Raw genomic sequence first — 26,306 nt, 5'->3', positions numbered from 1 at the left:
CCCACCCACACCCCACCCCACCACACACACACACACACACTGCCCAACCACACCCCACCACACCACACACACACACTGCCCAACCACACCCCACCACACCACACACACACACACACTGCCCAACCACACCCCACCACACCCCACCACACACACACACTGCCCAACCACACCCCACCACACACACACACACACACACACACACTGCCCACCCACTCCCCCCCACACACACACACACTGCCCACCCCCCCCACACACACACACACACTGCCCAACCACACCCCACCCCCACATCCACCCACCCCCATCCATAGCCCACCACACACCCCCATCACCCACATCCCACCACACACCCCCACTCCCCAACCACAGCCCACCACACACACCCCCACTCCCCAACCACAGTCCAGCACATATACCCCCCCTACCGCCCATACGCAAACTACAGTAGGACTGTTTTTTGACTTATTATGCAGTCACCTCTAGATACACTTCATAAACAAATAAATCAGTACAAAAATATGTTTAAATGAAATCAAAACAAGTTATAGTAGACATTGGGGGTGTTGTATATGATTTGGGTTTTTTTCTGGTTTCAAGATTGCAGCACCCTTCCTCCCAAAAGTACTTCCAGGGCAAGGGGAGGGACTTCTGGTGGCAAAGGTCAGGGGTTGGGGGCAGGAATTTCAGTTCCAATATGTGAACTGGGGGGCGGGGCAACTGTTAAGGGGCAGAGCTACCCACGTGGCACTTGACAGCTCCCCAAAACGCAGTAAGTGGCCCTCCGCCCAAAATAATTCCTAATCACCAGTGGGCAGAACCACAGACTGGATCAGAGCCATGCTCCCCTTGGCAATACTTGTTCATCCTAAATAAGCTGAGAGAGGGGACAGGCCCCTAACGGTAGACTAAGGAAGGGGGGGGGGAGCTCAAGGGCTCCTCAGGGCATCCTATGCCTCACAGGACAGCTTCTGGCACAGTACAGCCTTCCTGGACAGGCCTACACCTGCCACCCCCCTCCATCTGCTGAAAGAACTAAGTCCTTACCCCATCTCCTCCCAGCCCTTAGCTCAGGGGCAGGCAATTAGTGAAGCTTACTGAGTTCTGACAAGCCATCGAGGGCCACATGACAGGCAGTCCAGGGCAAATAAATATTAATTTTCTAAATTTTTTAGGGGCCCCGCGGGCCAGACAGAATGGCTTGGTGGGTTGCACCCGGCCCCTGGGCCACATTTTGCCCACCCCTGCCTTAGCTCCTACCAGCTCACTCCTCCAACAGCTAAGACTGGCTATGTTCAGCCCCACAACAGGATGCATGTGGGGCAAGGTGCAAATTTAGAAAATTAAAATGCATCTGTCCTTGGTTCCTGTCAAAGATGACAGGAACCAAGGGCAGCAGGACTCAGGGGAAGTCCTGGAGGGCTCCTTCAACAGCAAGGTCCCCCTACCCCCCCCCCCCCGACCAGGAGCCCCAGCAGGGGCTTCCGGCCTGGGACCATGTGGTTGCCCTGGTGCGGGAAGCTCAGGTAAGGGGTGAGGGAAGGGCAGGGGATGAGGTGGTGCAGAGCATGGGGAAAAGCCGACCCTCCCCTGCCCCGTACCCAGAGCTCCCTGCTGCAGGTGCTCACAGCCCTTGCGGGGTTGTCCTAAGCAAGCACAGGCAGCCCCACATGGGCTGCAAGTGGCTGCAGTGTGGGGTGCCAGCCACAGGGCAGGAGAGGGGCCGCTTTTCCCGCATACTCAGCACCAGCTTGTAACCCACCCCTGCTGCCAGCCTGGGCCCCCAATTGGGGCTGTGCCACAGTGGCAGCAGCTTCAGCCCCCCCACTTGCCGTCCCATGCAGCATTTACTGCTGCTGCCCAGCGCGTGAACTCCAGGTGGGCAGCAGCAGCAAACACTGCCTGGAGCGGAAGTGGGGGAGGGGGGTGCAGCTGCTTGCACTGCAGCGCAGCCCCAACAGGCGAGTCCAGAGGCAACGCGGGGCCCAGGCTGACAGCAGGGCGGGTTACAAGCTGGTGCTGAGCATGGGGGAAAAGTGGCCCTGCCCCTGCCCCGCACTGCAGCAGCTCATAGCCCGTGTGGGGCTGCCTGTGCCTCCTCGGCACAGGCTGCGAGCAGCTGCACCAGGGAGCGCAGGCCATGGGGTTGGTGAGGGGCCCCCTTTTCCCCGTGCTCCACACCAGCTCCGCCCCTGCCAGCGAGCAGGGGGTTGGGGCTGTGCACTGGGAGTGAGCGGGTGCGGGAGCAGGGCCCGCATCCGTGTCCCAGGGCCAGCGCCAGCAGGGCCCAGAGCAGGGCGGCAGGAGTCCAGGGTCTTAGCCAGCAGGGGCTCTATGGAGCCAGGCCAGCTCCCCTCTCTCCCTACTGGTGCAGCCCAGCCCAGCTCCATAGACCCCTGCCAGCCTGCACCCTGCTCTGGGCCCCACCGGTGCTGGCCCTGGGACATTGGTCCCAAGACATTAGGACATTGCTCCCAAGATGGTGACCAGGGGGCGGGGCATCTGTCAAGGGGCAAGGCACCTGTCAAGGGGTGGGGCTACCCATGGGGCCCTCAACAGCTTGCCATAACTTGGTAAGCGGCCCTCTGCCCGAAATAATTGCCCACTCCTGATCTACATAGAGGGCAGGATCAGGTACTTGAGTAAATGACATTGTGTTGCTCCCCCTCCCCGTTACTCACCACCGCTACCAACTCCCTCATATTGGAGCTGCTCCTTTCAATCCAAACCTCTAAGCAGCTTTGGACAGGTGCTGCTGTTGATGTGCATAGGAAATCCCTGATGCAGAGCTGCCCAGTAAGGGGAGATAAGACAGTAGGCCACACACTCCACCTGGCTATCTGTAAAGCAAGGACCCCAGTGCAGAATCCAAAGAAGCCCAGCATCTCTGACCAGTGTGACACCTCTGAAGTCTCTGTGATCAAAGCAGTTACAGGGGCTGCCCTTGATGGCTCAGACCATGTTTTACCAAGTAGTTAATTTAAGGAGATAAAGAACCCCAGTTACATGGCAGGGTCTGGAAACACAACCACTGCAGAGGTCAGAGAGCCTCTGTTCAGAGGCAGAAGCAGTGTTTGCATTCCAGCTTCTGACTCATCCCCAAGCCTCTCCAGTCAAGACCCACTCCAAAGGCAGCGTATGCCAGACTACCTTCCCTAGCTAAGTGCTGCAGCAGTTAATGATGTGCTGCTCCAGATGCGAGCCTGCCTGCAGGCACTGTTTCTGGAGCACTCCCAGGGAGATCAAAGTCAGAGTGCAGAGGAAGACGCAACAGACAACTTCCCCAGAACCAATGGCAAGCACTTCTGACTGCACATATTCTGTCCTAGAGAGGAAGTACAAACAAGTGGGTAGGGCAGAGAAAGGCAGGATACCAAGGGCAGTCCACATGCCCCATGCAATTCACAGGCATATATCTGTCTTTTCCAGACAAGTATTTAAAGACCCCCCATGGGATAACCCTGAGCTGCACAGGCTATTGCCCAGACAGAACCACAGGATTGGTTGGCTAATGTCTGGCAGTGTCTTCATTGCTTGCCCTTTGTCCCTGGATGACTGGAAAGGTAGGGAGATGATAATGTCCCCAACCAACAGAAAAAGGATACATAAAAAGGGTAAGTCATCAAATGTAACATTTCTATTGGGGTGGTGCTCCCAGATCAGACTTAGGTTGGCCCTCACTGTGTTGAGCCCAGGGCAGACAACACCATAAACACACTAGGCCAGAGGTAGGCAACTCCCAGTACACGTGCTAGAGCATGGCACGCAAAGGCATATTGTTGGCACTCGTGCCTTGGGGAAAGGGGCTGGGGCTGTATCGCCACAACAAGGATTGGGCCCCTCGTGGCCCCCTGCTGCCTGGTCCTCACATGCCAACATCCTACAAGTCAAGGTTGCAGGTGTTTTGGGCACTCTGCCCAAAAACATTGCCAACCCCTACACTAGGCTAGACTAGTCTATCCAGTCCCTACCCCATAGTTTCACAGTACCTCCTGGTCATGCATTTAGCAGTGCCTTTAACATTCCTCACACGCTTGTTTTGGCTTGGATTTGCACCACCACACTTGCAGCTACAAATTTATGTAAGAGAAGGTAAGGTCAAAGTAATGCACTTTGGCTCTTGAAGCAGAAGGTAGAGAGGTCCATGATGGTGATCGTGAGATAAAGCAATAAGCTGAGGTGTTTAAGAGAAGCACAGGACAAATATAAACAGGAGGTACATGTACACTATGCAGTCAGTTGTAGTGAACAGATTTGCACAGATCTGTCACAAATATCAAGGCAGAGAAGCCCGAATGATCAAAGGGTCTTTAAGAGGGATGCTCATGCATGCATGTGCTGAGAGGGGATCTGGTGGCTGAGAGGGGATCTGGTGGCCATCTACAAACTGGCCAAGGGGTAGCAGGCTATAGGAGAGTCCCTGTTCCCCCGAGCACTACCGGGAGTAACAAGGAATAACGGCCATAAGTTGACTGAGTAGACTCAGGCTAGATATCAGGAGGCACTACTTCACAGTCAGGGCGGCTAGGATCTGGAACTAGCTTCCAAGGGAAGTGGTGCTTGCTCCTACCTTGGGGATCTTTAAAAGGAGTCTTGATAATCACCTAGCCAGGGTTGTTTGACCCCAGCATCTTTTCCTGTCCATGGCAGGGGGTCGGACTTGATGATCTGCTCAGGTCCCTTCTGACCCCACCACCTATGAAACTATGTGTTTGCACATTTGTGGGGGTTGTTCTGTTAGCAGGAATTCACTCAAATACCAAAAATACAACAGGCAGAAAAACTTCCTTTGCTAAAAAAAAATATTCCAGTGCTTTTCCTACTTTGGCTATAGAACTAAGAAAATTTCCCAAAATGTCTAACAAAAAAGGGAAGGGAGGGAATAAAATAGATTATTTCTAAGGTGAAAAGGAAAAAGAAAAGAAAATCATTTTGATTTTACTTTATTCATCATAAAGAATCAGAAAGGGGACTCAATGCAGTTATGCTGCATACTACCCCAAATTAGCACACACTAATCCAGTTGAGATCTTGCAACATTCCAGTGAGCTACTCCATGAGAGTATGTCTGCATGATTTGCTTATACACCGATACATATTCGTGGGGAGGAGAGATGGAGGCAAAACCAGCTCGAAGAGGTGAGCGACGTCTGCTCTCAACAGTATTTGTGCGAGCCGTTTTGATGTACAGTGCTTTAACTCTCTCTCCTCTCAGGCAGCATTTGCTAAATTAATGAGATGCCTCCGAGATGAATAACTGTGTAGACTATTGAAAGTTCCCGCATTGCTGGGCTGCTTTGAACATTACTACCAGTCCTTTCACAGGAGTTTTACCTTATAATACATCAGGGCTCAAGAGAAAGAGAAGAACATTGCTGTTCTGAGAACCTGGTCATGGAATGATCGGTTTTACATGCTCATCAGGGAGGCGAATGCACACACACAGACACACACACACGAAAGCGCAAAGGAACATCACTCCTGCAGAGCAAATGAAGGTGCCTAATGCATCTTTAAATTCATAGGGAACAAAACTGTACTCTGATGCTCACTTTATCCTTAAAAAGGCCAACTTGTTGCTAGGATGCAAAAATGAACTCAGTGGCAGGCAACAATTCAGCCTTGCATTTAAACCTGCATTAGAATTCAAGCCTCTTTGGGCAAAATTATTGCTTGGAGTTATTCCTAATGCACTGCCAATAACGCCTGTAATCTTTTTCTCCTCAAAGGCTTCCGCACAAGTGCCACACTACCTGACCTTATCGCAGCTGCCTTCCCTTTCTTCCCAGAGCAGTGTTTTCGCCAGTGTGCAAAATAATAGTGCAGCCATATTAAAAGGCATGGATGCAAGGAGAGGAAAGATTAAAGATGCTTCTCCACCAGTGCTCCAACAGGATCAGGGCAGTCTTGCTAGCCCAGCTCTGTTCTCTTTCCACTTTCACAACTGCACCATGATGTTCAGGACCAGGCAGACCAAGGACATGGGGTAACGCCCTTGGTCTGCTCATGGTTTTCCACTGCTCTCAAGGCAAGGTCGTAGGGAGTCAGATTGCCAATGGATATAAACCAGCATCCATTTCAATGGAGCAATGCCAATTTGTATGTGTTGGAGGTTTGGCCACCAGCTCCAGCTCTATCCTACTCCTGTGCAGGGAACCCCCACGTCCTCTTCCCCAGTCCCATTTCTCCAGCCTCTTTTCTTGGCTGCTGCTGTAGTCACAGGGCCTGATCTGTTTACCTGGCACTCTTCTTACTCATCATCACTAGCCATATCCCTACAGAGCATTTCATCTATGCCACATACCATCCCTCATGTGGTCTCATGTCCTGTCAGTGCCACTGTGGTGTATCATAGAAGAGGGTTGAGTCTACAGGCCACACCAGGGGCCTGGCACACAGGAAAAGTTGGACAAGGGACAGGCACTGGTCCTCCACAAAGAGGTATCAATAGGAGAACATGTGAGGGAGTGCTTAGTTGAGTGGCCTGGGCTCAACAAGGGGTGGATAGGAGGGTGGAAACAGTGGGATACGGTTCTACAGAGAGACTCTGGTGATCTCAACCGGGTCTCTACTTTGCCTCTAATTCAATCAGTGAATCTGGGCAAGTCACTCAAACCCAGACTAGTAAGCCCCTGGTCCCCTGCAAACTGATCTAGTTTGAAAATCCAGGTAGTAATGTATGTGCCTAAGCAGCAGCTGAGCTTTGAATGAGTGTGCAAAGTGCCTGGAAACCCAGCCCTTAAAACACCCTTTCTTTGCAACAATAATGCTGATACCCTGTCTCAGGGATCAGCTACAAGGATCCATCCATGCAAGCCTGGGAGGGCTCACACATAAGGAATAGGTCCCATGTGACTCCCCAAACAAATGGGGCCACAAACAGGTCAAAGCAGAAGCTAACAGCTACATAGCTGAGAATATGAAAGGCAAAGGGAGAAGCTGCGACAGGCTCTGGCGTTCAACCTCAGTACCCAAACAGAAGAAGGGGTAGCATGTTGGTGGCTGCTCAGCTCCCTTCCTGTGTGATGGCTGCCATCTTGGTTGGGACTGTAGATTAAACCTTACAGCATGAGCTAAAGAGCGAGCCCTTGCTTCTTAAACAACTCACATAGTCCACAAGCCTAGCATGAAGGGAATGGGATGCCCTCCGCTGTCACACAGGGCCAGTTCATGGAGGCATTTTGGCATTTTAAGTGTAGCTCCCAACCTGTCCATTGCCATGAGCATGGAGGACAGGTCCTCCCTATAACAGAGCTACAGAAGGCTATAGGCCAGCTTAATATGAGGTGGCACAGGATCATCAGGGCTATTCGTGGCAATAACCCTACCAGCTTTAATGCCGTTGATGCCCGAGACTGGTTGCTAACATGTTGCCTGAGCTGAGGCAACACACATTATTTTTCCTGACTCCTCAGGCAGGCAGCTGCAGAAGAAGGGGAGCTGGGAGGGAGAAGGACTTGCCCAATATTTATTTAATTGAACTGTGTCAGTACAGGGATAGACCAGGAAAATTGTGTTCATTTGCACCATGTGGCCAGCTGAGTGGAACAGCAATTCCTCAGCATTTCCCTTTCATAAACTGCCTGGTTGCTTCCATTGTACAAAGGCAGGTGGGGAGACCAGCCCAGAGATGAAGTTCTGCTGGGGATTCCAGTGCCATTTCCACCTCAGTTCCAACCATGAATCAATACCCAGCAGGCATGGCCAGCACACCTGCGCCCCAGGCTGAGAACATGGGTCAACAGACCCCAGCACTTTCACAGCAGGGTCCTTACCTCAGAACACATGGCAAGAGGAAGCACCAACTTCCAGCCACTCATGCTTCCATCCATCCCTGGCCCACTATCCTAGAACCAAAGAAAAGCAGGAAGGGACTGCAGGAGGTCCATCCCCCACTTTCTCAAGACAAAACTAACTTCACTTGAATCATTCCTGATAAATCCCCCGCAGCTTAAGCTAGGAATCCCCAATGCACAGCAGTGACATGTGGCACATTAAAGCAACTGAACCTCCCTTGGCCCTGAGCAAGGCACAATCCCATGAGCAAGCTCGTGTGCTGCCTACTAGTGAGCACTGAGGCCCGCACTGCCTGCAGGCTTTCTACCCAGCTCTTCAGCAACCATGACAGAGGAACCCAGCCCCCTGCTAAACCAAGACTGCATGTCTACTCCTGCAGCCACTTCCACACCAGCCCCCACATCCCCCAACATCTGCAACCTAGAGGGCACATTCAACTGAAGCAGGCACCCATGTCTCCACCACCACACTGGCCTGCCACATCTCTTCTTCAGCAGGGGTGCAGCTCCTTCCCCAGGATGGATGCAAAGAGACAAGATGCTAGTGCTGCTATGCAGCAGCAGGCCCCCTGCAGCCCACAGCTGCAAGAGAGCTCCTAGCTTCCTACATGCCAGAGAGCAGAGATGAGCATCACCTGTGCCAGGGAGAACACCCAGAAATGTGATCTCGCTTACATCCATCCCTCCTATCCTGTTAATGACAAAAGTAGAGTTATTTCTACAGGCAGACACAGGCAGACAAAGTTCTTTGGGTAGATGTGGTATCTTTTATTAGACCAACTAAACAGCTGGAAAAAATTGTTCTTTGTAAGCTTTTGGGCACAAACGCCCTTCTTCAGGCATAGGGAGAGCTTGCTGTTGTTTTGCGTTCTCCTGGATGGAAAAGAAGCCAACATGCAAAATGCAGGTCTGTGAAAATGCAAGTGCGTGGCAGTGAGGATCAGAGGCCATGGGAGACAACAGGTGCGAGACAGATAGGTGGGAGGAGGGGAGGGGGAATGTTGACCTGGTGACAGAATGTAGCTGGTAAAATGTAAAGAGGTTATCTGGGGTTATCCAATGGCAGGCAGGTTATAATGGTGCCATAAATACAATGTCTATATTTAGTCCATGATATTTGTATCCAATAAATTTATGAAGTGAAGTTCATATGCTCATCTATGAAAGGTGTTTTGTAAATTCCCTTTGAGGATTAGAACTGAGAGATTGGAGAGGGAATGGCTGTCTTGTGAAAAGTGTGCACCCACAGGTAAGTCGGTATTTTTGTCTTTGACAGAGTTTTGGTGTGCATTCATTCTGGTACACAGTTGTTGTTTGGTTTCTCCTACATATTTTCAATCAGGGCATTTAGTGCACTGGATGAGATGCATTACATTTCTGGAGGTGCAGGTATGGTGATGGTACTGTTGTGGGATGTAGTTATTGTGGGAGTGGTGGAGATATGTTGGCAGGTTTTATATTTCTTGTCCTGGCATGGTCTGGATCAATTTGATGCGTTTTGGGCCATAGGAAATTTGCTTCTGGTGATGAGATTGGCAAGGTTCAGTGTTTGTTTAAAGGCTAGAATGGGTGGTTCTGAAAAGATCTCCTTAAGAATTGGGTCTTCTAGTATGAGTTGCAATTTTGAGGATATTCCATATAGGTTCCAGGAGGGATGGTATGTCATACCTAATGGTGTGCAATGTGTGTGGATTTTCTTTTTGTATTGCATCGATTCTTCACATGATATCTGGGTGGCTCTTTGAAAACTGTGATCTCCCTCTTGAGGAGTGTCCTTGTTGAATGAAAGTCCTTTTGAGATTTGTGAGGTGACGATCATGGGTGTTCATGGGCGACTGGTACTACCATAGTTTGGGGGGGGAAATCACTGCAGCTGCTTCCAGGAGTGGCTGTGGCCACTTCTGGGAGCGGCTGCAGCAATTGAGTGGCACTTGCAGGGAGGTGTTCCTGCCTGCCCCCCCTACCCATCATCACCTAAGCAGCAAGTGCAGCCAGTCAGGGGGTCCACCAGCTCTCTCAGGGGGTGCACGGGCACCCCTGTGCATCCCCTACATGTTACCACTGAGGGTATTCTCCTAGTGCATGTTTGGTGATATCTGTCCACAGACAGACAAGCAGTAGCTTCTCCATGGGGAAACCAGAGAGCTGGGGCAACTGTCTACGGTCCTGCACACACTCGGGTTGTCATGTGTGCAGTGCCAAAGCAACTTTGGGCTTTTTAAGTGTTAATGAGCATGAGCAAGAGGATGCCTTCACATTGCTGCTTGCCCAGGCCAGACTGGTTGGGACTGTACACAGCAGAGACCAGAAGCACGACGGAGCTCTGCTGAGGAAGTGGCTTTGTTTATCACTGTGTCTAGTGCCTAGATAAAGGAATGCAAGGTAGCTGGACTCCACTGGCTGATGAAAAGTCAGTTGCTGTAGAAGTCTCTTTGGCAGAGGCCAGGGGACTGTGGAGACAAAGTCAGCTGCAGCCACATGGATCCGGACCCACTTCCAATTGTAGGGCTGGCAAAGCCATGACAGAGTCCATGAGAATCCTGCCCAAGGGGGAGAAGTTTGCTGCCCTGGACTCCAGTAATAGAGAAGCTGGCATTAACTTGTCTGACTGCATTGGGTTTGTTGCAAAGCTAACAAGAGAGCCCTGCCACTGGCATAAATCATCCCAGGTCCATCAAACCTTTTTGCTGAGGGGAGCTATGGTTTGAAAAGTAGTAATGTGCAGCTGCCTCGCCTTATGTGTGGGTACTGACAGTAGCTTCCCCTCCCCACACTTGGCTCCTGCCAACTTCACTACACACGTGGTACTAAGCAGGAGGGTGCCTGGGCACATGTGCCTCCTCAGCCAGCATACCTGTCAGGAGGGAGATTGGCAGCTCCAAAGTGGATCCACAACCAGACTCTGAGGGCTGCACCCTCATCCAACTACTAAGCATCTAAGTGGAAGTTGTTCTGAGGGCACCATGCCTGCCAGAGACAAAAAGCCACAGCAAAGGGCACTCAAGTGCAGCTGCAATGCCCCATTTCTAGATGTGTGGAGCTGAGGCTGGGCTGTGCCAAGGAAACCAAGCACTGCAGGGGGTGAGAAGGGCATGAGCTCTCCCAGCAGCCAGCTAGAATCCTGAATCTGAATCCTGACTGGATTCAGCTTCTTTGACTCATTCAGAGGGCAGTTGGTGTGCTCTGCTCATTGTCTCCTTCCAGACCTCTTGTTATTAATCTGTAACCTCACTTCCCTTCCTCTTTCCTATTTTATTTGCCCCCTGGAATTAGTTGATGTGCCCCAGTGGGAGGCTTACAATATTTCCTGATGGGTTTACACCCACAATCTTTCAGCACATCAAACAGGACTGACTAGGATTACCTACATGACTGAATTCATCTGTGTCAGCATCACTCCTGACACCCTCACAACTGGTGCTCACTGCACAAGGGGCCTGGAATAGGTCCCTCAAGCAGGGTAAACCCCTTGGTCCTACACTCTTCCTGCCTTCTCCAAGCCATGACATGTGCAAGTGCCCACAGACGAACCATACGGTAACGCATTCAGTTCTCGTAAATAAATTGACAGGCTGTGATGTAGATGTTTACATGGTCAGGTAGGTGGCAAATTGGCTTAGGGGTTGCACCCAGAGAGGGGTGGTAGATGGGTCGATATCAGCCTAGAAAGATGTGGGCAGTGGAGTCCCGCAAGGCTCGGTTCTTGGACCAGTGCTATTCAATGTCTTCATCAATGACTCTGACGAGGGCATAGAGAGCACCCTGTCCAAGTTTGCAGATGATACCAAAGTATGGGGCAAAGTTAACACACCAGAGGGTAGGAACCGATACAAGCAGATCTGGACAGGTTGGAAAAATGAGCAGAACAAAATAGGATGCAGTTCAACAGAGACAAGTGCAAAGTGCTGCACCTGAGCAAAAAGAACCACCACCATACTTACAGGCTGGGGGATGACCTTCTCAACAGCACAGCAGTGGAAAGGAATCTTGGAGTTGACGAAGTGATTTCATAGATTTCTACGGTCAGAAGGGACCTTGTAGCTCATCAAGTCCAACCCCTGCTCTAGGCAGGAAAGAGCGCTGGGGTTAAATAACCCACAGGCCCTGCGGATCTTGCCCGCAGACCCTCAACCATATAAGCAGCCCTTCTCTGAACCCTCTCAAGTTTATCCACATACCTCTTGAAGTGCGGCACCCAAAACTGGATGCAGTACTCCAGCTGCAGCCTGACCAATGCCACATAGAGGGGAAGTATCACCTCCCTGGACCTGCTCATGATGCACCTACTAATACAAGAAAGAGTGCGGTTAGCCTTACTTGTTACCTCATTACATTGGCGACTCATGTTCATTTCTGCATCAGCCAAGACTCTGAGATCCCTTTCCACTGCCATGGTACTTAGAAAGGTACTTCCCAGTCTATAGGTATATTGGAGATTCTCTCCCCGCAGGTGCAGCACCTTGCAACTTATCCTTGTTAAATTGCATCCTATTCGGATCTGCCCACTTCCCCAGTCTATCCAAATCCACCTGGATTTGCTCCCTCCCCTCCAGTGTGTTTACTGTACCCCATAGTTTGGTGTCATTTGCGAATTTCAACAGAGTGCTTTCAACCCCCTCATCCAAATCACTGATGAAGATATTGAACAGCACTGGTCCAAGGACAGAGCCTTGATCAACAAGGCTAACTGCACGTTATCATTCATTGGAAAATGCATGACAAACAGGTCCAGGGAGGCGATGCTTCCCCTCTATGCGGCACTGGTCAGACCGCAGTTGGAGCACTGCATCCAGTTTTGGGTGCCGCACTTCAAGAGGGATACAGAGAATCTTGAGAGGGTTCAGTGGAGGGCCACTCGTAGGGTCAGAGGCCTGCAGACAAGGCCCTATGAGGAGAGACTCAGGGACCTAGATCTCTTCAGCCTTTGCAATAGAAGGTTGAGAGGTGATCTTGTGGCTGCCTATAAATTCATCAGGGGAAGGCACCAGGGAATAGGAGATACTCCATTTACTAGGGCACCCCCTGGAGTAACTAGGAACAATGGCCACAAATTGACGGAGAGCAGATTTAGGTTGGACATGAGAAAGAACTTCACGGTAAGGGTTGCCAGAATCTGGAATGGACTTCTAAGGGAGGTGGTGCTCTCCCCTACCCTGGGGGTCTTCAAGAGGAAACTGGACAAGTATCTAGCTGTGGTCATCTGCCCAGGGCAGGGGGTCAGACTCGATGACCTACTGACCTTCCGATGCTAACATCTATGACACTATGAATCTAGACAGCTCCTGAGAGAGCTAGAGGCAAGGCTGCACCTCAGAAATTATCCATATGGTGCCATCTCCCTCCCCCTGCCAGGGAGCATCAGGAGCTGCAGCGAGCACCTGCTGTCACCCCTGCAGCTCATCAGCATGGCTGTCTCCTGTCAGAGCAGTACATATAACTGAAGAACAGGCTGGGCCACTGAGACAAAAATAACCCAGTGTCTTGCTGTCCTAACAAGCCCCTCGGCTGATGGAGGTGTTGGCTGGGAAGCAAAGCACGCAACGACTTCCAGGAAAGTTGGCTTGGTTCCTCTGGCTGCAGGGAACCCCACCAGCTCTGGCACTGGTGGGGCTCCCCAAGAGGGGCAGGGTGAAGAAAAGTGGTCTCCCATCTTGTAGCCCCAGTCCCTGACTAGAGATCATCAAAACAATCCCTCCTATTGCTACTGTGATTGGATGCCTCCCCACATTTAACACTTCCCAGAAAAGAGCAGCAACCCTCCCAAAGTCACGCACAAGTATTGTCTTCTCAGTATACTTATAAATACAACTGGGTAGGGAGGAGTTAGAGGGAGATGCGTGGCACGCAGGGATGGACTGAGGCCCAGGAGGCCTAGACTATTCCCAGCTCTGCCACCAACTTGCCCAATGTTCTTGGTCCAGTCCTGTCCTCTGACCATACCTCATTGTCCCCATCTGGGTTTTCAGCCATGCCATTGATTCTGTACAACATGTAATGACCCTGGAAGGGCACAGGCAGGAATACAGAGCTCTCAGGACACAGCATGTGCATCACAGTCTTGATCCCATGAGCTCCAGGTACTTTGTACATACAAATTAATGGTGGAATGTGATCTGCCCAATTTCTCCACGTTCCTCTCCCACTCCTTGGCAGAGGAGCATCATTAGCATAATTAATTAGCATCTCAGCAATTGCTCAGGAACATGTGACACTCTGGGTTCATTCCTCACTTTGGAAATGACAATGGGAAGCTCTCCATCTGGGAGGGCTCATTAATCTCTTATTAAAACCCTCTCTTTGTTTTTAGAGGGATGGGAAAGCGTAATGCTGTCACAGGCAGTTTCCCCTTCTAATGGAATCACGGCAGACAGACGTCCGGATGAGCTTGCTACCTCTACACTATATACTGTCAGAAAGAAGGGGCACCAGATGGAGCCTAGACTGAAGGCACTTTGGCTGGGAAAAGGGGCTTTCTCCCTTTTCTGCTGGCTAAAAGAAGGTGCTGACTCACTGTTGCCACTGGAGGGAGACTAGGGTCACTGGAAGCTCTTTGGGGCAACAATTGCCTGTGTTTCATGCTTACACAGTACCAAGCATGGTGAGACACAGGACCAGGGCTCTTTGATAATATTGATAACACACCAGTCCTGGAGAATCTAGGGCAACCCTAGGCTCAGAGACCTAGGTGGAAGCTGTTATTTCTTGCCAGGTGTCTAGCTGATTCATTCATGGGGACTCGGGATATATCCTAGCTCTGAGGGAAATCTTGTCTCTTCCATTTGCAGAGCTGCTATTGATGGCTTTATGCCCATGTTTTGATCTTGGTGGTGCCAGAAGAAATCAGAGTGACTCTGGTGAAGCCCATAAAACCCCTCTGGATTGACACGGGCATGATACAGAGCAGTCCATGGCCTGTAGGCCCCTGGTGTGTGCTGAAGCCTGGTCCATTTGGGCAGCTATACATGTGAGGGGGTTTAGTCCTTAGGGTTGCACTCTTTGTCCCCTACATTGGAATGGTGAGTTTTTAATTGAAATCCACTGTTTCAATTTAGGGGTTTCCATTACTGTTATGGCAAGGGGCTCCCATCCTTCTGGCAAGGGGTGTGGATCCCCTTTTTTTTTTTTTTTAAAGCACAGCCTGCCTGTGGCTGTGGGGGGCAAGCTGCCAGCAGGCCGAGCAGCCCCCGAGCTGCAGGGGGACCCAAATCCTTCTCTCTGGGGCAGCAGCACTCCCCAGGGCCACCTGGGTGGGCTGCTAGCGGACCAGGAGCTGCCCTAACTTGGAGGCAGCATCCAGCCCAATCCAACTCTTCCCTGACCTCAAGCAATGTCAGCACCTGGCCCACTAGCAGCCTGCCCAGGCAGCCCCAGGGGATGCCGCTGCCATGAAGGGAAGGACCGGGGCTCTGTGCAGCTCCAGGGCTGCTTGGCCCATTGACAGTTTGTCCCCCCATGAGAGGTGGGCAGATTCTGCCCAAAAAAAGGATCAGGTCCCTTGCTGCTTCTGCTTTCAGCAGGCGCCTCAGTGGTGAGGGGCCCAAACCTTTTTTTCCTGCAGAACCTGCCTCCGCCTCTCCCACAGCCAGGGGGCGAGCTAATAGCTGCCACACACCGTTGCAAACTAAACTACATCAGGATGCAGTATAATTTGCAACAAATGCAAACTCACTGAAAACCTCCAAAACTTATTCACGTGTACAGTGTGATGCCATTAAGCCACAAAAAGTGACATTTTCATCACGTGTACATGGGAATGGCATCTCGTGTACAAGCAGGACCCCTGCATGGGCACCATGACAGCAGCAGCTTTCCCACCATCAACCCCAACCCTGCACAGCAGCGAGCCAGGAGGGGCCACCAGCTACATCAGTCAACCCAGAAGAGGAGATAGGAGCTCCACCTCTTCCAGAGCAGCCCTGAGCAGAGACAAGGAAAGGACAACAGAGCATGGCTCAGGGACCACTACAGCACAGCCTTTCAGTGTTGCCCCTTGGTAGGCAAAAAGATTCTGCACTCCCTGGCTGCCCCAGTAGTTCAGCTATTCTACTTCCATGCATCACAAGGACATACAGGATAAGTACCGGAGTAGAGGATCCCCATGCTCTTCAAAGTCATTAGTCAGGCCCTGATCCAAGCCCTGCAGCTCAAGAGGCCTAGCTAACCAGCATGGCAGTGGCTGTAGTATCTGTGGTGTCTGTACACTGCAACATCAAAAACATAGAAGATGCCATGACCACCCCCCCCCGCCCCAGGATGACAGGCAGTGTCCACCACCCTTCCCCCTGATCTCTTCTCTTTTACATCGGGTAGGAGGGGGCAAGCCTGAAAAAACCCAGCCTTTGCTGATCTGTGTGGAAAACCTGGGCTCTCGGCACATGTGTCACAGAGCTGTGTTCAAGCCCCAATATTATGGCTACCTTCCAACTCATCTCATGCACCAAGGAGAAGATTTCTGCTTTGTGTTGTAACTAGTGTCAAATAGTCAGCTCCTAAAGATTATCTGCCCGGGATGATATCAATATAGAAATAAAAAAGGGAAGCTGATTTCTACAACTTGCCACCAAGTTTATAGCACATCTCCATCTACTGGTCTTAAAAATCCACATCATTTTTCCATGCAGCCAGCGATGCTGCTGGCCCCCAGAGGCTGCAAGAGAAAGGGAGGAAAAAAATGCATTTTCCCAGCAAATAACTCCTACAAATAACCTCCATTCAATTATCTTCTCCCCCCATTTTTTTTCCTTCCACTGGACACGCTCTAAATCACTTCTCCTGCTCCCAGTTGTCAGGGAACTAAACAAGGTAACTGGAAAATGTAATATTTTGAAGGCAAGCTGTGGGGGGATGAAATACAGGCACTGCATTTTCATTCGTGGAGAGCAGAGGTTATTGACGCCCTGTGCTTTAGGATGCCCCCACTCGATAAAGATGACAGGTCAGTCTGTTTCACGCTGGGTGTTTGGCTCGGGGAGGCCCACTTCACCTGTGGTTGACTGTGGTCTACTAGCTCAAAAATCAGGTCTTGTTGGAGCGTGGGGGTCTGACCCAAAGCTCTCTGGACTTAAAGGAGAGTCTCTCCAGTTGCCTCAATAGACTTTTGATTTGGCTCTCAGGATGAAAATGGGAAACAAAACCCATCTCCAAGCAACCCCACAGTACTTTGTTATAAATGACACCCAGAATGGCAAGGGAAGTCTGTTGATGACTTGCAACAAAGCAGCTGGTATATAGGACCCATGAAGGCAGCAGCTGAATTTGGGGGGGGGGGGGGGAGGAGGGGAGGGCAGGTTCCTGTTTTGTCTAGTGGCCCCAAATCTACCTTGGAAAGCCTACAGCCAGCTGACCTGAATATCTGCCTTATTCTAAACTGCGCTTCAAAAAGCCCAATTCACCCCCCGAGCAGACATGCCGGTATAAGATCTAGTCGAGTTCCACCTTAGTCCTATTCTAAGGGGCTGAGTAGGACAATGGTGAAGCACAGGACTTGCACCAAACAGGGGCCCTCAATAGAGGGTTGAATTACAGCCAGTGCTGCTGGGTCAAAGCTGGGGCATTCTCCACTGGCTTGATCTGGGACAAGACCTACTCCCATCCCTCAGAGCACCAGGTGAGACATGGGAAGGGAGAACAAGGAACAGCTCAGCTACCTCCCCACTACAAGAGGCTGGAGGGGAGGAGAAAAGAGGACAAACAAAGCAGTCTGAGCCTGGGGGGTTCAACCCCTGATGAAGAAGAGGCCACCCTGGCCTTCCTACTTTGTTTGATGGTCTGGACAGAAGGTGCGCTCCTAGCAGGTCCTGTTCTGGTAAAGGCTGAGAAGCCCTAGGGCAGAGAATGCACTGAGGGGAATGGCCCAGGGTTTGAGGCTGCAGAACAGAGCAAAGGGCCCAGACCCGGAAGAGGACTGCTGCCTAGGTTCTGGGGCAGCCAGATTAACTACAATTTGGCTCCACACAGCTGAGCCCTGGGCCAAGCCTGCAGCCATTCATTGTACTGGTTCCATGGGGTAAAGAGCTCCTCTCCCAAACCTAGCCTAACCATTGACTGAGGGAAACGAAGCTGGAGGGGCGGAAGACAGCAGTAAGCAAGAGGCTTACTGGGGTCTTCAGTTAGCCACCAGCTGGGCCTCAAAAAATATTTCTTCCTCTGCTGCAATCCCATACACCCCAGCAGGGGGAGGGAGATGGATATCACATGCCATATCAGCAGGCAGGTGGCTGTCAAGACACTGATTACACCTTTAACTCTACAGACACTATGAGCACAAAGGACCCTATCCGCTCTCCATTAGACCTGCACAACTTCATTGGCTTCCAACTGGTGGCACTACTTGGGTGACCAACAGCACGTGAAAGGACAGTGGAGTCATAGGCGATGCGTAGGGGGTGCACATGCACCCCGAGAGCGCTGGTGGCCCCTGAGAGTGAGCACGCTCAACTTAGGCAATTGGGGGGGGGGGGGGGGGGCAGGCGGAGTGCTGGTGCCTTTCCCAAGATGTGCCACTGGCACTTCCGGGCTCTGCATCCCTGCTCAGCCTGCCCTTGCCACCAACGTCAGCATGGCTGCCTGCGGGCAGTCACCATGCCCCCCCACCCCAGCCTCAGGAGGCACACGTCATTTCTGAGTGCCGTAACAAGCTGGGGAGTTACTGCCTCCCCAGCCCACTCACAGGAATCCCAGCAGATGAGGAACCCACAGCTGCAAGAGGAGGGATGGCCACTCCTAGCAGATGCTATCATGTCTGGCACTAAGCAGACTTTATGCATCCTGCTCCATCGATCGACACCAGGGCTGTGATCAATACAAAGTCTATGAAATGCCAATAAAAACTCCCCTAGAGGGCTCCCAACCCAACAGAACTGCAGTGCACAGCCCAGAAGAGGCTGGGCCACTCAAGCACATGTGCTTCTGGAATTGCTTGACTCTAATTAGTTATCTTTTGTATTATTGCTGTAAATATACATTTTTTATAATTATTTGCTCTCACGAGGGCAAGCAACTGGCACTAACAGAAGCTACTATACTGTCCTGTGCTCTCACCACACCAGGCTTACACTAATAACATTTTGCTCATGGAAAGTAACTCCCTTCTGAGACTCGCTGGCATCCTCAAGGTGTATATTATGCAGCCAAGGAGGGACCTGATATGCAAAAAGTCAGGGGCCACTGGGAAAAGGGCATAGGAATCTATACACCCAACCCCAGATGTTGTCAACAATGAGTAACACTTCTTTCTATGGAACTGCCAAGTACTATTTGATATCGGAGTTCAGGCACTGCCCCCATCAGTGACTAAATGCCCACCACTGACCTCCTGTGCTAAACTAGCTCTCAACCACTGAGACAATTCATCTTTATGCCCTCCAAGCTGCATGCTTGTCTAGAGCGAAACCTGCAAAGTGTTTGCCACTCTCCAATCAAAGCTACCTTATAGAATTGGATTTGCAAGGTGCTCACCATATGAGGCTTCCCTGCTCTTCCAGGCCTGCTTTGGAAGGCCAGGAGCAAATGATTCAGGGTGTTTTTCCCCTTCCTATCTCCCCAAGTAGCAGGGTTCATAGCCTACTCCAGCACCTTGTTTTGGATGGAGTCCCAAAAGCTAACCCAGGGTCTCCACAACTCCTGCAGCAGGCAGGCTGGCTCTGGAAAAACATCTGCAAAACCCATTCTACCAAAGCAGTTGCCTTGCTGATCAAAGCCTAGTTTCTCAAAGGCTGCACTAAAGGGAAGAACAAATAAAAGGGCATGGAGTTGTGACTAAAGCATTAAGTTAACAAAAATACATGATCAGAGAAGAAGGTCCCTGATTAGCCACAAACTGACCTTGACAGCAAAAGCAAGTAATTCGCAAGAAAGGGTTTATAAATCATGACCCTTCGGCACCTACATTTCATAGTTCTCTGGAAGCCAGAAGCCAGCACAGGTGCTAAGACCTTCATTCACCCATGAGCAGCCAGAGACTGAGTGGTCCAGGACTCACAGGGCAGCTTTGTTGGGGCAAAGGGGCCCTGGGTTGCTCCCACTGGACCAGATGGCAACATTCCCATTGGAGCAGAAACTTCCCTCAGAAGCAAAGTAACTGAGGTTCTGATCCAAAGGCCACCGAAGAGGATGGGGGTCTTGAATGACAATTACAATAGACTCCGGCTCAACACAGCTGTGATGGCTCAGCACAGCTGTGATGGGAGTTTTAGTTAGTACATCTGTTTGCCAGCACCTTTGCTAATTATATCTGCAAATTAGCAGGGAGTTTGCTGCACTCTTGGTGGAAGGAAGCAGGGTTACACTGACATGACAGAGGTATGAGGATGCTAAAATGGAGAGCCAGAAAGGGGTTATGGTTTGGAAAACCTTCAATCTGCAGAAACCTGCTCACCTGGGGGGAGCAACTGATGTTTTAAACAAGCTGCTGAACTATCACTGGCCATTTTTTCATCCAGACTGGCACCCAGAGCTGGGAAACAAAGCTGTCTTAACCTAACCCTTTGGGGAATGGATTATCTAGCTCTGACCCCCACTGTTAGATCAATTCCACCTACAATGCTGTGACAACAATAAGTGGGGACAACTGGATTTGCCAATGTAAGTTACAGGAGTTCAAATACCTATAACACCACTGTTTTCCAAGCTAGCAGCAGCCTTCTCATCTACAATGGCATTCTAGTCATTCCATCACTTGAGCAGGAAGGGATCCCAAGGACTTCACCTCCCTTAGAAAGTGATGTCCCCCCCATCACTGCCAGATGGAGGCACTGGACCCCACATATCCCTTTCTCCCCTCCCCCAGCTCAAGTGAGCATTGGTAACTCCATAAGAGAGGTGACCTGCACTTTGTGCATCAAGGATCTTATGGAGTTGCACTTCAGTGTTTGTTACTGTTGAGTTCCAAGGTTTTTAAGTTCAGGTTTTAAAGCCTACAGATTTGGGTGGTGGAATGTGGGTACTGAAACACCACAGCTTTTGATCTCATATTTGCTCAGATATTACAATAGCCCATGGATGGAGCAGGGTGCAGGATACTCATTGTCCCAAGACGGGGGCTGCTGCTTCCATAAGCCATATTCTGCAAAGATTCCTCCCTGAACTCACTGAAGCCAGTGATAATATCCCTACTGACCTCAGTGAGGGCAGGATGAGCCGCCAAGCAATGCTGAGCACTCTCAACTCTGGTAGAGGGATGGGTATCTCCACCCACAATGCATAGCACACTACAACCTCAGCACACAGCCAGACGCTAAGGAAAGAAGTCCCGGCTCCCAGCCGTACCCCTCCCCTGCCTACCAACTAGATTAATATCAAACGAAAGGGAGAAGCTAGCAGCCTGTTCTTCACAGCTACAGACTGGAGGATGGATCCCATGCTGGTATCAAGCAAAACAGCTCATACACAGTACAGGTTTCCCTCGCTTTATCCTATACATGAGTTCCTGGAAAACAGTGCATAACTCGAATTTGCATAAAGGGATGTAACAAATAGGGATACATTCCAAGACTTCAACTGTACTGGCCCCCAGACCCATTTCTCCCACTTTTACAGGACAATTTTGGTACTCATCAACAGCAGACAGTACACACAAGCACAGGGAACTATTATAATGGGGATGGCAACTAAAGAAACATGTGCCACAGACAAGTGAGGAGCACATATCCACACAGGAGATTATATTTTGGTGCGCATCACTCACGCAATGCACTGCACAAAGCAGCTGACTGCGGGCTCCCACCATACCGATCGTATAAGAGTGAATTTATCTTGCATATAATTAATTTTTGGTATAAAAAGGATCATCGCATAAGAGCGGATTTGCACATACAGAACCCGCATAAAGTGAGGGAAGCCTGTACACTGACATTAGTGGAATGCACTGATTTACAGCTGCAGGGTCTTGAGCCCTAGGTCTTTCTATGCGAAGACAAATTACACAAATCCCCAGTTTATTGTATGAGATTATTAGAAAGGGGGCACGGGAAATCCAGCCACAATCCAATCCAATATCAATATTAAAATTTGAGGCAGATTGAGAAGTGCTGTTCAATGATCAGTTTCCACAATCACTGCACAACGTTCATTAGAGTCACCCCTGGGTCTCAACTCTGGGGTTTCTCATGGTGTCAGCTTTCCTCCAGGTTTTCATGCCATCGGTTCTCACCCACCACCTGCTCCGAATCAGGCCACAAGAGAGCATGCTAGCGTGTGCAGGGAAAGAGCAGGGAATAAGGCACTACCATTCAGAGCCTTTTAGCACTGCCTAACAATGTATTATTAATTGTCCTCATAAAAGCTGCTCTCCATAGCTACTATTCAACTGCCACCACACAAGACACTAACTTACAATTCCGAGGCTGGTTATTAAAGTGCACTGTCTTCACCAGCAATTGGAAAACGATGAGCCAGACACCTGAATCTTATAAGGCAGAAAAAATAAAGAATCGCATATCCCCCCCCGTTGGTTGTCAATCACCGGGATGGCAAACACAGTTACCTGTTGTTCCCCAAGATCAGAACTCAACCGACAAAACAACAGCTGAGAAAAATAAAGCCTGTAGGCAACTTGTCTAGGAGACTGTGGGAGAAAGCATTCAAGACACTTCAAGGAGGCAAAATAAAGTTATGCTGCTCGATGTGGAGGAGAAAGGCTTATTCAGAAAGCACACAAAGGATTTTTACAGTTCTGGAGGAAAAGGAGAGGCGGAAATCTCCTCGTTGCTGGGTGAAGCATCTAGCCTCTTTGTTTATCCTTCCTAACTGAAGTGGTTCAAAGGAGCTGTTTAAAACCTGCCTATTCTCTGGAATACGTGTTTCTGCTTTGTCCAAAAGACAAGTGGGAGGAGAACCCCCCCCCCCAAAAAAACCCCCCCAAAACCCCCCAACAACCTACTAGTGAAACATCTTCTAATTTTGAGGCTTTCCCCCCTTGGTACGCAGCTCCAAGTGTTCCCTGATCAGCTTCATAAGTGGCAATGGTCCAAAAACGCACCTCTGTACCCCATTCAGCCAAGCTCCTTCCCTTGCTTACCATACAAAGGACTGCAGGAATGAAATTGAGCCAGGACTCCAGTCCGAGTTCACAAGCACCCAAAAGGCTCTTTCGGCACAATTTCATTTCAGACTTGCTCTGCCGGGGAGTAGAGAATACAAGAAAGAGCAGCGATGGCAGCCAAAGAGGGAAGAGCTTTGTGTGACACCAAACAGTTATGGGACAGAGGAAGCAGATGACAAAATGTGCCCAGTGCTTGCTTCCTACCAAGCACACAGCTAATAAACCCAGTGTTTCCAAGGTCTGGGAAGCATAAGAAAAACCCAGCCTCACAACACACACCCTCTACATTTATTTCTCCTGCAGTCAGAGCCTCCTACCCCAGCCCCACCACCCCAATCACTGCATCTGAGAAAGGTGAGAAGCAGTTCAAGCCCTTTCTACAGTACAGGCACCTCTCAGTAGCTTGTTACCTTGCTCAGCAAAAGCGCCCAAGCGCCAGCAGGTACTGTATTCCCTAGTGGCAGCGAATGATTTCACAGCATGTCATGCACACAGCTTCAATAAATTATAGGGTTAAGAGAGTGATTTGAATGCAACTCAGGGAAAGTGAGCAACTGAGGGCTCTTTTTTTTTTTTCTTCCATCAGACTGCAGAAGGGGGGGGGAGGCTGAGGGAAAAACATCCAAAGGCATCAGGCAGAAATGCAAACATAAGCCAACAAGCCGCCCCCGAGGAAGCTGCACTCGCCCAAATCAGCCCCTCGCTTTACCCTCCCTGAACAATTTGAGCACGGGGCTAGGGGCTAAGCGCCTCTGGTGTCTGTCCTCCGGCCACCGCGGCGCGGGGGGAGCAGGCGCCCAGGGCAGCTGACAGAGATGGCCACAGCCCTTCCCGGCCGCAGCCGGCTCTCGGCCCCACGCAGCCCCGGAGCAGCGCTGCCACGCGCAGGCTGTCGCGTTATTCAAGTCCACGCGCGGAGCCCTGCGCCGGAGCCGAGGCACCGCTGGGGAGGAGCGGGGGGGGACGGCGGTAGCGGTCCGAGCAGGGGTGGCCGGGGGGGGGCTAGAGCAGGGAAGGGCGTGAGAGAGGGTGCAGAGAGCCCTGTGCTCCGGACCGGGGGCGGGGGAATCTGGCGTCCCCGTGGGCGGGCTGGCCCTCGGAGCCCCCAGCCCCGCGCCGGGCACTTACCGTGGGCGAGCAGCGCGCAGAGACAGCAGAGAAGGGCGCGGAGGCCGGGGCCAGGGCCAGGGCGCATCTTGTCCCCCGAGGCCATGGGCGGGTGCGGGGCCGCCCCGGGCTTCCCGGCAGAAGCAAATCCAAGCACGTGCGATGCGGAGCCGCAGCCGCCCCAGCGCGGCCCCGGGACCGGCGGCGCCCTCGCAGGGAAGGCAGGGAGGGTCCCGCTGCCACGGCCCGGGCTCGTCTCGCCCCTGCCTGCGCCCCGGCCCGGCTCAGGCAGCTGGCGCTCTAGCGCGTCCCGGGCGCCGCACTCGGCCGGGGCCGGGGGCACAGCACGTGCGGGGCAGGAGCAGCACGTGCGGGGCAGCCGCGGGCTCCGCTCCGCTCCGCCGAGACGCGTGTCCCGGCGCTCGCTCACTCGCTCGCTCCGACGGCGTCAGCGGGGCTCCCGCAGCAGCGGGCTCGGGTGCGGGCGCCGCCGCCGCAGGGCCCCGAGGCGGGGCAGTGCCGGCGGGAGCCCGGCGGCCCCCAGCGCGCGGCCGCGCCGCCACTTCATCCACGGCCGAGCGCCAGCGCTGCCGCCGCGCCTCCGCCGCCCGCCGGCCCCGGCCGCGCCCCCAGCCGCGGGGAGCGGGGCGGCCGCCCGGGACGCCGGGGCCATGCGCGGGTCTCGGCCCCGCTCCCGGCAACTTTCCCTGCAGCTGCGGATCTAACTCCTCCGCGCCCGCCGCCGCCGCCGCCGGGTACAGCCTGAGGCGGGGCGGGCCGGCGGCTGCCTACTCCGGCGCGGGGCGGCCCGGCGCGCGGGAGCTGCGGGCTCCGGGTCGGCGGCGCATGACGGGGAGGAGGAGGTGGCGTGAGCCCCAGCGACGCAGCCTCGCCCGGTCCTGGTCCTGCGCGCTCCGCTGCCGGGCTGAGCCGCGCTCCCCGCAGCACCGCCTCCGCCCCCGCCCCGCCGGGCTCCCCGCTCACGTGGCTCCCCGCCGCCCCCTGCCGAGGTAGCGCGGAGGAGCCGGGGCTGCACCAGGGTCGGAGCCCCCTTGCTCCCGCGGCGACCGCCCCCGCCGTGGGAGCACCGGGCGCGGAGCCTTGCCAGGTGGCCCAGCCGTCGCGCGCTCTGCCAGGGGCTGGTGCCAGCTGAGGTGACTTAGAGCGGGCCCCGGGCAGGGCAGGGCAGGGCAGGGCAGGGCACCACCTCTGCCTGCGGCCTCCCGTGGATGAGCCCCGCGCGGTGTGTCACGGAGAGGATCGTCTCCGTCCCCACCCAGCGCTCAGGCAGGGACCGTCCAGGTGAACCCAAGCAAACGAGTGCTGGCTGCAGGCCAAGCACTCGCGAGCCTTGAAACACTGTGGCCGAGGCCCCTGGGGCGCTTCAAGGGCTGAACTTGAAGACCCAGAGCGAGAAGATCCCATGTTCCTGCCTGCTTTGCTGTGCCTCTGCCGCCTGGCTTGCAAACACGTGGCAGGGAGTGGAGGGATGTTGTGGGGGCTTTTAAACAGCATTTTTCCATCCTGGGAAGAGGCTGGGTGAGTGTTTGTCACACTCGTTCTTTTGCTGACTCCCCTGTCGTGTTCCACATCAGACCAGCTCACCCTGGGTCTCTTTGGATTTCCTCCCCCCGTCCCCTGAGAGCAACAGAAATGGAAGATGTTTTACAAGTGACCGCCCAGGAGACGCAACACCAGCCTCCATGGTGGAGCATAAAGAAGAACGCTTGGAGAGATGGACACCCATCTCTAGAAGGAGGATTCTGGAATGGGGGCTGTTCCCTTGTGTGGGGGCTTTTGAGAGGTGGGGTTTCAGTAGGCATTTGTCACAACTACCTGGATGATCCTGGGAGACTCCAGGGATGACTCTAGATCTGTTGGGTTTCTTAAACGAGAAGCAGAAAGCGAGTGACAGCAGAGCATTTGGCTGGAGAAGCCACTTGTATGAAGCCCTTTGGTTCATGTAACTCCATCTTAGCTCATGCATGTAGGAGGAAAGCGTTCTTAATGGTAGATGCAGCACCCTTAAGTGCTGAGAACCATCCCCCAGCCAAGGAACCCAGCCACAAAGCATGGGACTGTGTTTTGTCAGCAGCAGCATCCCCAAACTGCGCCTTCCTACACACCCCAACCCAGTGACTTCCCTGTATCCCAGACCTTTGGTTCCTGTGTCAATCATTCAGAATAGCTGTACAGAGGAGGTAAGGAATGCCAACTCCATCCTAGACATGGAGAAACTGTGGAAGAGTGATGTCATGCAGGTTACACAGTGATGTAATGCAGGACTAGTGCCTTGGTCTGCTGTCTTCACCCACTACCCTGGCCACTGCACCACACTGTTCCTTTGCTAACTAAGCTCTTTGCTG

General features: G+C 52.4%; 1 protein-coding gene across 1 annotated transcript in view; it reads right to left on the bottom strand.

Annotated features, from left to right (window-relative positions):
• TMEM132E (transmembrane protein 132E) overlaps positions 1-24,459 on the bottom strand; it is a 222,899-nt gene extending 198,440 nt beyond the window's left edge. The window contains exon 1 of the mRNA XM_014595953.3: positions 23,962-24,459. Within this exon, the coding sequence (XP_014451439.2) occupies positions 23,962-24,046 (85 nt within the window). The 5' untranslated portion in view covers positions 24,047-24,459. The remainder of the gene's footprint in view (positions 1-23,961) is intronic.
• Positions 24,460-26,306: the final 1,847 nt, after the last annotated feature.

This window comes from Alligator mississippiensis, chromosome 14 (assembly GCF_030867095.1).
Source record: "Alligator mississippiensis isolate rAllMis1 chromosome 14, rAllMis1, whole genome shotgun sequence".
Lineage (NCBI taxonomy): Eukaryota > Metazoa > Chordata > Crocodylia > Alligatoridae > Alligator > Alligator mississippiensis.
The sequence above is the reverse complement of the archived record's forward strand: the minus strand, read 5'-3'. Positions and strand labels throughout refer to the sequence as shown.